General features: G+C 36.8%; 1 protein-coding gene across 2 annotated transcripts; it reads right to left on the reverse strand.

Annotated features, from left to right (window-relative positions):
* Window positions 1–3,390: 3,390 nt before the first annotated feature.
* On the reverse strand, window positions 3,391–14,605 carry LOC149168721 (pentatricopeptide repeat-containing protein At1g73710-like). Of its 2 annotated transcripts, XM_089428388.1 has the most exons (3): window positions 11,679–14,605; window positions 3,842–3,925; window positions 3,391–3,525 (listed from the first exon to the last, which is right to left on the reverse strand). In XM_089428388.1, the coding sequence occupies exons 1-2, from the start codon at window positions 14,467–14,469 to the stop codon at window positions 3,876–3,878; spliced, it is 2,841 nt and encodes a 946-aa protein (XP_089284514.1). In that variant the 5' UTR covers window positions 14,470–14,605; the 3' UTR covers window positions 3,391–3,525; window positions 3,842–3,875. The 2 variants fall into 2 exon arrangements, with proteins under 2 accessions (XP_089284514.1, XP_089284513.1); XM_089428387.1 differs by lacking the exons at window positions 3,391–3,525; window positions 3,842–3,925 and adding an exon at window positions 10,230–10,756 and having other exon boundaries at window positions 10,962–14,605.
* Window positions 14,606–15,255: the final 650 nt, after the last annotated feature.

The raw sequence follows: 15,255 nt of genomic DNA on the forward strand, positions 1-15,255 counted from the left end.
GGTTTATGTACACTACAACTTGAGATTTTTGACACATTATTGTGAGCAAGATCCATTTGATGGAGCATATATCACTTGGGACAACAACCCGGAGGAGGGATGATGGAGCCTTACATTTAAAACAGTTGGAAGCAAAACTTTTGGATGATAAGGATGACGGTCATCAAGCAGTAGCAACACCAACAACAATGCCAGCCGCATCCACTAGCAAGACTCAAGTTGCACCAACTTTGTCGCCACCTCCATCTACAGTATTGTGTGGTCATATGCCTTCTAGTTTTGGGTGTGGTTCATGAGCATTGTAGAGCCAGACTATGCAGGAGGAGACTCCCATTCTTCATAGATCACAAGAAAAGAAATTAGAAGTTTCTCATGAGAAGAAAAAAATTTAGTAGATGATAGATTTACTTGTCATTTTCTAGTCTCTAGTATTTTTTATAACTATTGACACTTTCATATTTATTATCGTATTTTTCGTAAACATTATATGCCAGTCGAAGTTTGAAGTTGGCAATTATAACTCATTGGTAATGAATTATGAATATGATGCTTCGTGAAACGTTTCATTTCATGTTTGATATTTTGCTATAGTTTGGTAATGGTTACAACTTTAGTGATGACAAATGTTATAGATTGAATTTTGAAGCTTTGAAACTTTAAGGTTGGTGAGAATCGAGATGGTGTGGACCTGTGATTGATGAAGATTATAACTACTAGATGATTGATGTTATATGGTTTAATCCATGGTTTTATGTTTTTTTATAACTAATTCATCACTCTACATGCTTTTGTTGACATATATGCATCAAAATATAGAAAAATATATATTATATAAAAAACATTTCTGACTCAAAAGCTTCTGAAAATCACTGCTGCCACTCTCGCTCTTGCTTCTAAGCAGCCTTGATACGACATAGAAGCAATTCCCGCAGTATGAATGGGACCCTTCCTCAAAGACATCCTGCTCCTAGAAGCCACTTGTTCCTGAGCATCCAAGATGACCATCTTGTACCATGATACAATCTTGGAAGACTAATTCCTCACATCTGCATGGCCATTTTGTACCATAACTCTTGAAAGACTACTATCTCCCACCTACATGGCTCCCTTTGAAATCTGACTCCCTCTGACTCCAAATCGCAGGCCTTCTCGGCCCTCAAGGTCTCTACTAGACCTTCACTCCAAGTTTCTCATGTGTATATCCAATGGCTATCTCAGCCCATGTCCTATCACAAGAATAGATCCAGCCCTTACTCGGCCCCTCCAAACTTGGACCTCTTCACAAGACCTTCCCACCTACATCATAATGAATCTCTCATTAATTTCTCCAGACTGCAATTGTCCACAACTCCTCGTGTGAATGATATAGTCCATGTCTCTCTAGGCCTATTGATCCTAGTTTTCACAGCCCATACAAGCAGTCTACTATACTTAGCCAACTCTCTCGGCTGGTTCTTCAAAACACTGTTGCTGCCTACAACAGTTCCTTCAGCTCCCTCTCAAAGTTTTCACCTGTGCAAATCTCAGAGACCATGCTCAAACACCATGTTATATTTGAGCACTATACTCAGTGCGAACGCGCACACACAGACACACACAAGATCTGGTAACAGCTTCCACCTACCTTTACTCAGCTAATAAACCGGAACACGCTAATTTGTCTAACTTTTACACAGTGCAGACTTTAAAACTAGCTAATAGATCATGCACAAAACAATTCATCCCCAAATACAAAATTCTCACTAGTTCTTCAACAAGAATCTATGGCTCCCGTACAAGGGAAAATGGCCCTTTTACAATGCTCAGTAAAATGCCAAATACAAGGGAAAACTTACACAGAAAAACCCTTTTCTTTACCATTGAAACCCTCCTCGACCTCCATGCCACAGTCTGCTCATTGTTGGCTGCTCCTGTAGCTTTTCAATCACTGGAAGTCAAGGGCAAACTCAGCCCTCCAAGCTGTCCAGACTCCAAATGCTGCCGTAACTTAGCCCTTCTCTGCTATCCAAACAAGGGAAAACTCAGCCCTTCTCTGCTGTCCAAACAAGGGCAAAGTCAGCCCTTCTCTGCTGCAGTCTTCCACAAGGGCTATGACCCCTCCTTTCAATCCCTCTCAGCCTTCTTTTAGCCTACTCAACCTCTCCCTTTTGCTGTCACAGCTACAGCATATTCGGCAGCCTTACTTGACCTGCCTAAACCCTACTCAGCCTCTTCAAAACAGCCCAGCTCAGCCTTCATACATAACACCCTTTGCTGCTCCAGATCTGAGGCCTACTTGGCCTGCTCCACAAGATGCCACTCTTGTTCATTTTGCCACCTTCCACAAGCCCTTTGGGCCCTCCTCAGGTCTGAGGCCTACTCAGCATTCTCCTTCACAAGATGCTTTCTTGCCAACTACAAGAATGAATAACTCACCCTTGTACTTATACTTTTCCAAAGGGTGAAATACCATGGGCTATACCATGGGTCATCAGAATACCATGGATCTATGGGTGCAAAGCCCCATCACTTAGGCCTCTTGCTCCGTACATGAGAATACTCCCAATGCTACCCAAAACATCAACACAGATTTCTTAGAACAAAGAAGAATATTATAATGCTGCAGAAAGAAGACTGGATCACTCTATCCATCTCCTTCCTCTTTTATATCTTACCCAAAATCCCCATTTATACAGGTTCCAATAAGAACTTCAACTAATCAATAGAGTTGGTTATAATCTAAAATTAGCAATTGGCATTTGTGATAGGAAAAGTGCAGACTTACATGTGCCTTGCAAAGATTAACCATTTCTAGCTCTAAAGGAAGTAACGAAGCATTTCTTTACCTTTATATAATATTGGAATCTGATTTGAAGTTTAATAAACCAAGATTCATTTGCATATAAAAATATCAAAGTTTAGTAAGATAACTGTTGAGTGTAGCTAAAATAAACTATAAGCTAAGCCAACCACAGAATCATTGATATGCCAACAACATACCATTCAGAGAGACAACACTGAAAATTTGTATGGTTCAATTTGCAACTTTAAACCATACAGTATTTTGGGCTTGAGCTGATCAAAGGTTAACCCATACAATTCGATAAAAAAGGATTTTTGCAATCCATTAATCAACTTCTAACTGTATTTACCATAAAAATTACTGATAATTTTCATTGGAAATGGTACTGATTTACTGAACACAAAACATTCCATCTAGCTTCGCATTAAAAAAATCTAGAATAAATTGATGTCAAGGTGAAGTCCACTCGAGGAACCAGTTTTACTTTATTATCAACGTAAGAAAGAGAATAATCAACAACATAGTTGCATAGCCAAGGTCACAGTTCAACAATACGAGTTTCGTAGTCAAGATCAATAAAAACATGCTCCAGATGGAAGTATGTAAAACTGTCCAGGTCAAGAAGAAACTATGTGGCTATTCAGAAGTGTTCCCACCATGACAAGCACTGCACTAGCCTGTAAATTTACACACCCTCCAACTTTATCAACTATCACACTAATTCTGCCTCCACGTTCTGAAGCCTGTTTCAAGATCACCCAGAATTGCATTTTAACATCACTGATTTTTTCAAATAACTGTATTGAGACAGATTAAAGCTATTGCACAAAAGATAAATGGTTTCAATGCTTGCAAGGAGACATGCAAAGTCGATGAGCATTGCATCTTTCTTCCTTGGAAAAAAGAGTACAAAACTTTTTGTGAGATAAAAAACAAGAAGACAGAATTCCTCTAATTCTAGCATTTTCTTCAACAGCTATTTATTACTTTTCTACCTACAAAGAACTAATAAAAGTGCCAAACGAACAGTGTGAACAGGATTGTAAATTTTCAACTCACTTGATAAGCTTCCAAGGTGTCCTTTTGAAGTTTGTCAGCCCAGTAAGGACCTAATGTACAATGAGCACTGCCTGTAACTGGATCCTGTTTCAAACAGCTTGTCACTTTATGAACAAATAAAAAACTGGCAAGCCCAAGCATATCAGAAAATATAAAGCAATTAATGAGTGTGCATTTAGTTCAATTAATAACATAAACGTCCTGTAGACAAACAACTCTAGCACTGAAAGTAGGTTTCATTCGTTAGAGTTTAGATATTACTGACAGTTTAAGAAATAAAGAGGTTCATAATTCAATTTTTGAATGATGGAAATCTGAATTTAGACTGGATATCTGTAATACATTTATCATCAAAACTATCCTCTTCGACCAGTTCTAATGATGATAATAGAAGATAATGTCCTATGTAACATCAGGAATTGGGTAATAGCGTTTTTATTTTAAAAAAGCCTCTGAACTTTAACATCACTGGCAAAACCTGATATGTCTTCGAAGCTCAAATAATTTAAAAATAGAAAATGGCGGTGAACTTGCTACAGGCTCTGCCTAGTACTTGGAACTGGGCATCTTCATTAATCTCTAAATTTTGAACAGCACCAAATTTGGTTTGATGATTGGATTTCCTAACCAAAAATGAAAAATCTCCTCAGACAAAATGATGATGATATCAATCCTTACTTTGTAGATACGGCTGTTTTACATGTGCCCAATATTCTGAAAGTGGAAAGTGGAAACTAATTGATAAATTGATTTCAATAACCATAATTATGTCTGGGTTTTAACTATTAAATCTTGACTGGAAATTTACATTTCCTTGTCCTTGTTAACTACTTTGACGCACAAAGAGGCAAAAAAATACTCTCTTCACTAGGGATTGAGGAAACAAATCAAGGCATTGAGTTGCCTCGTCTACTCTTATAAGGTTTTCTCAGGAATTCATACTTCATATGTTATCCCATTTGTTTGTTATCAAAAATATTATCATTCCTATATTAACAACGAGTGTTCACTGTACAGGCTTTAAAGAAAATTGAACAGGAGCAAGAAGATAAACTAATATAAACCTGAGACTCTTACAGTGACTCTGAAGGGCCGTTTCTTTAGTTTCAAAAACAAAATTGCAATGCAATTCTAGTTAACAGAGTCAAACTGACTCATGCAACTCGTCCTAGACACAAATAACCATTGAGACTTCTAACTTGCACTAGGAGATAAACAGCTGAGCCTCCAACTATTCGCCTCAGTTAAACTGCTTCATGAGCTCATCCTAATTTTTAGGAACTCGTCCTAACATATAGGACCTTGTACATGCTAAAGGACTGCTTGTGGTCTTCGTGATTAAGGCACAAGTCAAAGACGACCTTACTCGCTACTATTTTCAACAACTAGCCATCAATGAAGTAGATCTTCCACCTATCATGGTGAAAGCATACTTTCATCACAAGAGAAACTAGGCATTCAACCCATCAAACCCTTCAAAGGTGCAAGTCCTCATCTCAAGCACACCAGAGTTTAGCGATCCAATAACCTTTCTCAGGTTCAACAACTGAAATATCCAGCCTTCAAATCAGCAGGAAGACAATCTTAGTCCAGTCAGCATTGATACCATGTGGAAGTTTCATGAGCCCATGCACAAGACAAATTCAGAAATTTCACCTCATTTACTTGAGGTTTCTTGGATCTATTTCTTGTGACCTTTGATCCTTATGGCTAAATATGAAATGTAAATTATAGCAGCATATCTTTCACTTGTGTCCAACCAAATACATAAAGTAGCACAAAAAGATGAACACCAAAACAATGTACTTCAACAAGGGAAGATTCGCAGCCCTAAGTGCTCAACCTCCTTGACAAATCAGATCTGGAAAATACTTTATAACAGCTGACTTATTACACCCTAAATCTCCCTCCTTAGTTCCTTCTTACCTTCTCAAATCACTTAACAATCTGCTAACTGTTCGTGATAAATAAGCATACAAACAGCCCTGATTTTCAGATCTGCAATGCACAATATTTGGATTGGAAAGGTACACTTACACATTACAACATAATGAAGATTTTAGTACATGCCATTTGCTCTTCACAAGCCTTTAGAACATGTCCTATCTGCTCTTCACCAGCTAGGACACTCCAATTGCATCCAAACTCTAGCTAGGGCATCCACTATCAACAACAAACCCTATGTAGCAATCATGGCCTAGCAAGGCATCACACCAAGCTTCTCCTAGCTGCTCCAAAGGCTCGACAATAAAAGCTAGCATTAACACCACCAAGTCCACCCTTGATTCCACTTCCATCACAAAAGTTTTTGAGCAGATTTTCGAAGCTTGCATTACAAAAGCCCTTTGTCTTCTTCACTCCTCTAGCACCGTGTTGCTGCACAAACTAGCAGGCCTTGTGAAAGGGATGTTTTGCAATGCAAAGGCTAGAGGGCACAGCAACATTTGGGATAGAGCCCTGTCGAAAAATATAACTAAGTTCGGTCTTCATAATGACGTGTAATTGTGATTTTATGTAATTGATGAAAAGAAGAAAAATAAATTATTATTGTAATGCTTGTCTCATGGGTTTCATGAGCAAGGAATTTTATTTTTAGTTTGACTCCCATCGTGAGTCCTTAAGATTGGTCATAAAGTCAAATTGAGTCAATGTCATGTATGAAGGACCCTTTATGTGAAAATAACTTTGACTTACAAATCATAAAGCCTAAATTATCCATATCTGCTAAAACAATTTGCAGAGTAATATGGCAGCTTCATTAACTTGGGAAATAAACATGCCACTGAAAAATTAAAGGAATGGACAATGCCTTCATGTTGACTTCTGATTTTGAAACAAGGGAAGCTTTACACATTATTGAGCAAATACTCTGTCTACCTGAAGATAGAGGGACTGACTTAGCATGAAACCCCCATTTTCATCAAAAACTTTCCTTTATCAATAAGAGAAAATAACATATCCAAGTGTTCATCAGGATCTTAAATTTCTACAAAATCGTACAAAAGTCACTGCTCAAAAGTACAGAGTTCAAGCAAGTACACAGATGGTCTACAAGACTCTTAAAGTTACATAAGGGTTGCAACAAAGATTGAAAGATCTCCCGAACATGGGCAAAATTGCAGGAGAAGAGGGCTACCCAATTTGGATAACACAAATATATAAAGGGAATATATGTAAACCTAGTAGGCCAAAATCATTAGAAATTGTATAGTAGTTGGTAGCTTCATAATATTAATTTTCACATGTCTCACCGTGAGCTAGAGACGAAACTGGTATACTTGAGGATTAGACATCAGTGTCTGATCAATCCAATTTCTATGAAAACTCAAGAGTCATTTTTCCAACAACATTAAATATTACATTTTCCTGCATCTTTCTTTGGATCGATCTGAATTGTCTCTAAAACCTTGCATTCATTCCTTTTAATATCTTGAATTTAAGTCATTTTCTCTATGCTACTTCTTGTGTTTACACTGCAGTTGTCAAATAAATAGTGACTGGTATGGGACCATTTTTATTGTACAGGCAAGAAGAACATGAAATTGGGTTTAGGAGCTTCAAGGCCATCAAATATTGAACTGAATGATTGTCAGGCATCAGATGTACCCACAACTCTTTCAATCAAGGAAGACTGTCAAATTGAGAGAGAAGACATTAGAACAAAAGGGAAGGAAGACAAACAGTGCCATGTCCACAACGATTTTTTTATGTGAAAATAAATTTGACTTACAAATCATAAGGCCTAAATTATCCATATCTGCTAAAACAATTTGCAGAGTAATATGGCAGCTTCATTAACTTGGGAAATAAACATGCCACTGAAAAATTAAAGGAATGGTGGAAAATAAGGAAGAAAGGAGCAGGGTAATCTTATATAATTTCATTGGCTTCACATTTGAACATTATGTTGTTATGAACCATGATCCCCTAAATTCATATATTAATTCAATGGATTTCATTAGGGATATTCTTTGAAACAATGCCCTATCCTTGAAGCAAAGTAATAGAAGAGTACTGCCATTTCTGTGGAAACAGTATATGTTCTGAACCTTCTTTCTTGATAAGTTAATGTCAGATATATGATCTGTTGGCTATTTATTTCTGTAAATGCTGTCACAGTTTGCTTCTGATATTTTTTCCAGTTGATAGACAACTTTCAAGACTTTTGCTGACTGCAAAACACAATTTCATGAACAACACACAACCAAACAAAGCAAAGCAAACTGTGTGAATGGCAAATAATGCCAAAGGGAAAAGAATAATCTCTGAAATCAGTGAGAATCTATGCCCATGCAACCTACAAAATTTGTACGTGCTTAGTATTGGCATAAATTCTACACCAATTGGGCTTCACACAGACCATTTTCTCAACCCATATTTAGGTAACTCTTACATTTCCGAAATCTTCATTGATGGCTCTTCCCTGGCCAGTATTCATTAATATCTGACTTGAAAACCTAGAAAAAACAGTGAATTTTGACCCATCAACTGCAACAAAAAACTAAACCATTCGACATTACCCAATTGTAGTTCTATGTGTAAAAAATGAAATTGCAGCATTAAAACAATTCCAGTCAGTCATGACCATGGACTCTCTGTCTAAAAGAATTATAACTATATTGGCAACTAACACAGTAATATCCATGCTTGCAATTACTTACGTGCTTATCTGTATCACTCAGTGTCGGAAGATCAATATGAACTTGAGTGGCATGCATTCTAAACAATGGACCGACAAGAGTTGCATTGTTTTTGACACAACACACTATATCTTGATCCTTAATCTCTGCAACCTGCAATCAGATCAATTAGCAAATATTTAACACTGGAACTCTATCTATATCAAGATAAGATGTGCAAATGTTCCTTTGCTAGGATATTCACAAAAACAATGTCAGAAGAGCATAGTTATTTAAGGCTGCATGTAGAAGATTTCAAGAGAAGCTATGCATGGTAGATTCTATCTGCCCTAACATAATTCACCCAAAAGATACAAAATTTATCTGACAAACTGATTTATCTTAGACAATGTGATTGTTATATGAGAAGGCATGCATTGGGCTTAAGATTGTAAAATATCTTATAACCTTTTCCAACTCAGTCTGACCATATCCCTTTACAAGATTAGTCCATGACACCACATCTCTTTCAGGCATTCTATCGAATAATTGTTGTGCTGCAGAATTGTGCACAGAAGTGCACAGCTTCTTATGAATTCTAAGAATGATGTTAAAATTCAAACAGGGCAGGGTGCAACCATTTGGTTTCCATCTCTGTTACAAGTATTCCATGTCAGAGCAGCTATCCATTGAAGATATGATAGTTCTTGTCTCTGTATAGAGGCCCTTTTGGGCCATGATCCATTTTCCTTTGAAAATATTACATTTTCCTGCATCTTTCTTTGGATCGATCTGAATTGTCTCTAAAACCTTGCATTCATTCCTTTTAATATCTTGAATTTAAGACATTTTCTCTATGCTCCTTCATGTGTTTACACTGCTGTTGTCAAAGAAATAGTGACTGGTATGGGACCATTTTTATTGTACAGGCAAGAACAACATGAAATTGGGTTTAGGAGCTTCAAGGCCATCAAATATTGAAATGAAACAAATATATAGAGGGAATATATGTAAACCTAGGAGGCCTAAATCATTAGAAATTGTATAGTAAGTGGTAACTTCATAATATTAATTTTCACTTGTCTCACCGTGAGCCAGAGACGAAACTGGTATACTTGAGGATTAGACATCAGTGTCTGATCAATCCAATTTCTATGAAAACTCAAGAGTCATTTTTCCAACAACATAAAATATTACAGTTTCCTGCATCTTTCTTTGGATCGATCTGAGTTGTCTCTAAAACCTTGCATTCATTCCTTTTAATATCTTGAATTTAAGTCATTTTCTCTATGCTACTTCTTGTGTTTACACTGCCGTTGTCAAATAAATAGTGACTGGTATGGGACCATTTTTATTGTACAGGCAAGAACAACATGAAATGGGGTTTAGGAGCTTCAAGGCCATCAAATATTGAACTGAATGATTGTCAGGGATCAGATGTACGCACAACTCTTTCAATCAAGGAAGACTGTCAAATTGAGAGAGAAGACATTAGAACAAAAGGGAAGGAAGACAACCAGTGCCATATCAACAACGATTTTTTTATGTGAAAATAACTTTGACTTACAAATCATAAGGCCTAAATTATCCATATCTGCTAAAACAATTTGCAGAGTAATATGGCAGCTTCATTAACTTGGGAAATAAACATGCCACTGAAAAATTTGAAGGAATGGTGGAAAATTAGCAAGAAAGGAGCAGGGCAATCTTATATAATTTCATTGGCTTCACATTTGAACATTATGTTGTTCTGAACGAGGATACCCTAAATTCATATATTAATTCAATGGATTTAATTAGGGATATTCTCTGAAACAATGCCCTATCCTTGAAGCAAAGTAATAGAAGAGTACTGCCATTTCTGTGGAAACTGTATATGTTCTGAACCTTATTTCTTGATAAGTTAATGTCGGATATATGATCTGTTCGCTATTTATTTCTGTGAATGCTGTCACAGTTTGCTTCTGATATTTTTTCCAGTTGATAGACAACTTTCAAGACTTTTGCTGACTGCAAAACACAATTTCATGAACAACACACAACCAAACAAAGCAAAGCAAACTGTGTGAATGGCAAATAATGCCAAAGGGAAAAGAATAATCTCTGAAATCAGTGAGAATCTATGCCCATGCAACCTACAAGATTTGTACGTGCTTAATATTGGCATAAATTCTACACCAATTGGGCTTCACACAGACCATTTTTCTCAACCCATATTTAGGTAACTCTTACATTTCCGAAATCTTCATTGATGACTCTTCCCTGGCCAGTATTCATTAATATCTGACTTGAAAACCTAGAAAAAAACAGTGAATTTTGACCCATCAACTGCAACAAAAAACTAAACCATTCGACATTACCCAATTGTAGTTCTATGTGCTAAAAATGAAATTGCAGCATTAAAACAATTCCAGTCAGTCATGACCATGGACCCTCTGTCTAAAAAAATTATAACTATATTGGCAACTAACACAGTAATATCCATGCTTGCAATTACTTACGTGCTTATCTGTATCACTCAGTGTCGGAAGATCAATATGAACTTGAGTGGCATGCATTCTAAACAATGGACCAACAAGAGTTGCACTGTTTTTGACATGACACACTATATCTTGATCCTTAATCTCTGCAACCTGCAATCAGATCAGTTAGCAGATATTTAACACTGGAACACTATTTATATCAAGATAAGATGTGCAAATGTTCCTCTGTTTTCAAAGCCTTACTTTATATTGGAGGAGGGAATGACCAATGTCTTTTTATTTGCATTTTTGTTATACACTGAAAGAACTACTAGTACCCTTTTATCCACAATTTCTCTATACAAGGAGCATAGATTTAAATTTCCCAAAAAAAAATAACATGTTACAATTTTAAAAAATGTTAAAAGACACAACAGCATGAATACAGGGTATGCCAGCTTCCTTTTAAAAGCTTTGCACATGAAATGGAACTCGAAATCAGATCTGCATAATCTTATACAATGTGACCATGATCTTGCAACTGATGCATGAACTCCCTCTCCTGGGTAACAAATCTGGCTAAAGCAAACTTCCCAGCACTTTTATAGGCATCTATAACTGCCTTGAACGTGAATTCGTTTGGCTGAAAACCCTTCTGTTTCATTTTGTAAAACATTCTCCTAACACCGTCTACCAATCCTAGCTTCCCATAGCTAATTATCATACTTGCATAAGTAATTGTATCTGGTTCAAGACCTTTGGCTTGCATGATCATGAACATCTTGTAAGCTTCATTAATCCTCCCAGCACTACCAAGTGCATATATAACAGCATTGTAAGAAGACACATCCAAATCCAACCCAGAAGCTCTCAGTTCATCACAAGCTTCCAAAGCTTCAGCATGCATACAAGCTTCCAAAGCTTCAGCATGCATCCCCACTGCAGAAAAGATTGTCATTCTCAAGGCCTGAATACCATGTGGAAGCCCACTTTTACGTGCAACATCGAGCTGCTCTACTGCCTCTCTTGGAATGCCTCCTCTCTTCAGAAGAATGCCCAGTGTTTTGTATGTATTCTCATTGGGTGAAGCCTTTAGTTTTAACATTTGATGAAAAACTTCAGCAGCCTCTCTCAATCTTCCATCTGCAATGAACAGGCTAATGACACTATTAAAAGAAAGAACGTTAGTAAGAAATCCCGATTCTAACATTTCCTTTGCAATTTCTGTGGCTTCATTAAGCCTTCCATTCTTTTTGTATAAGGACAACATCATGGAAAAAGAAAATTCATTTGCCTGCTGCTTTTCCTTCAAGACTTTGAATACTTCTTGTGCTTCAGTCACCATATCAGTGCGAGCATAAAGGTCAAGCATACAGCCTGATAAAAAGGCATCTGGCTCAACACCCAATTTCTGTATGCGTTTGTACGTTTCTTGTGCTTCCTTCAAAAAACCACGTTTACTATAAACCTTAATCAAAGAACTATACACCACAGAGTTCCCTGCAAAACCAGCATTTTGCATTATTTGAAAGTAACGTACAGCTTCTTCCACACATCCAGCTTCAGCAAATGCATTTATCAAGGCACCATAAACAAAAACATCTGGCTCCACACCTGCGTTAACCATCTTTTCAAACATCTTCTCTGCCTCTGCAGCTCGACCCAATCTTCCATAGGCGGCAATAACAGCACAAAATGATGAACAGTTAGGCACAAACCCTGCTTCCTGCATTTTGGTAATAAAGTGTTTTGATTCATCTAGAAGTCCTGAACTTGCAAATGTCTGAATGACAGAAGCATATGTCCATCTGTCAGGCAAAACCCCTTGAACTTCCATTCTTTCAAACAACTTCAGAACCTTGTCATGGACTTTTGCAATCCCATAGGCCTTGATCATGACATTAAATTCTAATACAGTTTGACCCTCGCCTCTTTCTTGACTGCACTTAAACACCTTTTCAGCTTCTAACCAATAACCCTGTTCCCCATATGCATCAATATTGGCAGCATAGCATTCACAGCTCACTCCTCCAGCAAGATGGAACCTTTCAAACCATGCCCATGCTTTCTCAAGCATTCCCAGATCCATATACATCCTAATAACAGCTGATTCGGAGTACTCATCCACATGAACGCCCAATCCATCCATCTCCCTGACAACAGCTTCTACTTCACTGACCATGTGTCTAATACAAAATGCATATAAAATAGTTCGACAACCCACAGTATCAGGAACGAGCCCTGCTTCCTTCATCTTTGTGAAGTAACAAAATGCTTTATCAATATTGTCATTTTGAGCATGCAATGCTATAAGAGTGTTATACGTCCTTGTGTCAGGCAAGCAATGAAGCTCTTCCATTTTCACCATAAGGGCATCTGCTTCGTCAAGATATCCATAAGATCCACAGATGTGAATCATGGTATTGAATGTTACAACATTTGGGCTTATTCCTTCTTTTAACATCTCAGAAAATAACTTGGAAGCTTCTTTTAGGCGGCCTGCCTTCCCATATGTATCAATTAATGTATTATACATGTAAGAACTGCCTGGCCTCTGAACTTGATCATTCTCTCTGCAAGGATCCATGCACTTATCATCTAATAACCCTTTAATGAGCACTCCTTCAGGAAAATTATTTGGAGAGCAGTCCTTTTTACCCACTGGGTCCTCAAAATGATTTTTTACTTCACAACGACGACTAATATAGAAGAAATCCTTCTGTTGCTGTCGATCAGGCTCTGATTTAGATGAACAAACATTTGTAGTATTTCCTAGAAAGATTTTCCCAGAAGACCAGTCCCTGAAGAACTGTTCAGCTTTCTCAAATTCCCTTGCCTTCTTCAAAATATGGACTACCGTGTTCACGATGACCTCATCTGGCCAGAGACCTTGTGATATCATGCGATCCAGCCAGAGAAGAGCCTCTTCTTTGAGACCAGCTTTCCCATACACATCTATAAGAGTACCATAGGTAGTGGCGGTAGGCAAGACCTTGTCTTTAACCATTTCTTCCCAAAACTTTTTCAGTTGATCCCATTTCTGTGCTCTTCCTAGAATTCTAAGCAGGATATTATAGTGAATAACATTAACTTCATAGCACTCTTTCTTCTGAAACCACTTAAAAATCTGAACTGCTCTTTCCCAGTCCCACTGCTCCTTTAGGATAATGCTTCGCTCTTTTGCACTGAGGTTTGCTTCCCAAGGTTCAAGCGCTTCGTCAATGTTCTCTGTAGAATCCAAAGCTTGCAAAATGGCTGGGATACACCCACCATACGATTTGTGTGAGCTTTTTCTTTTAGTTTCCATTTTCTTTGTTACATTTCTGCACCCGGAACTTGACTTTACTAGTGTGCTCTTGTGAGACTCTTTTGGTGGATAACGATGGCCTTCCGTACCTGGAGAAACATGAACAGATTGAAAATGTTGCTTGTATTTCTGTTTCCTCTTAGCCCTCCTGGGATGTGTATTGCAATAAGGATAAAGATAAACATATCCTGTGTTTAGGGCCGAAGAAGAAGGGATGTCTACTAATGACTGCGCTAGCATTTCTTCTGTTTGATAGGCAAAGGCAAAACATGAATGAAATAATAACAGATTACGGAGACTCGTAACAAGGAAACCTCCTGCGCGGCCTGAATCGTATCCTGGCGGGATGAGGCTGTAGTGCTCTAAATTAAAACAGTACATACACATCCATATAATTTGAAATTAAAATGCTGCATACGCATATCTATATAATTTGAATGGATTATTGGTGAAGAAAATATATATATTATTTATAAAGTTAAATGTTAATAACGTTTATAAAATTTTAATAATTATCTTTTTATATAGAAAAATTCCCTCATAGTTTCATGGGTTTATGGGCATGGGTTTTAGATATTATGGTTGGATTTACTATGAAATTGATCTTTGTGATAAGATATTGATTTAAATTTATAATAATAATAATAATATCCATTTTTAAGGTACCAAATTGGTGTATGAGGTTTGTAAGCGATTTGACTGCTAAGTCTACGAAGGCATACATACTCTAGTTTTGAACCTGTGATTAGGAGGAAACACATGCTCTTAAATTTCATGCTTATAAATATTACTCTTTTTACATGGTTTAAATTTTTATAAATATTAGTTTTTTATAGGTAAATGAATAATATATATATATATATATATATATATATATTATATATATAAAATAATATGATGTTTTTATTTTTTATTTTTTATTTTTTTTATTTTTTAATAAAAAAATAATTAATTAATTTTTAAAAATTTATTATAAAAATTAAATTTAAAAAATAAATAAAAACTAATAAAATATAGCAATAATAA

Source organism: Pinus tabuliformis, chromosome 4_2 (genome assembly GCF_031772625.1).
Source record: "Pinus tabuliformis cultivar Carrire ecotype Pingquan chromosome 4_2, CPIR1, whole genome shotgun sequence".
Classification (NCBI taxonomy): domain Eukaryota; kingdom Viridiplantae; phylum Streptophyta; class Pinopsida; order Pinales; family Pinaceae; genus Pinus; species Pinus tabuliformis.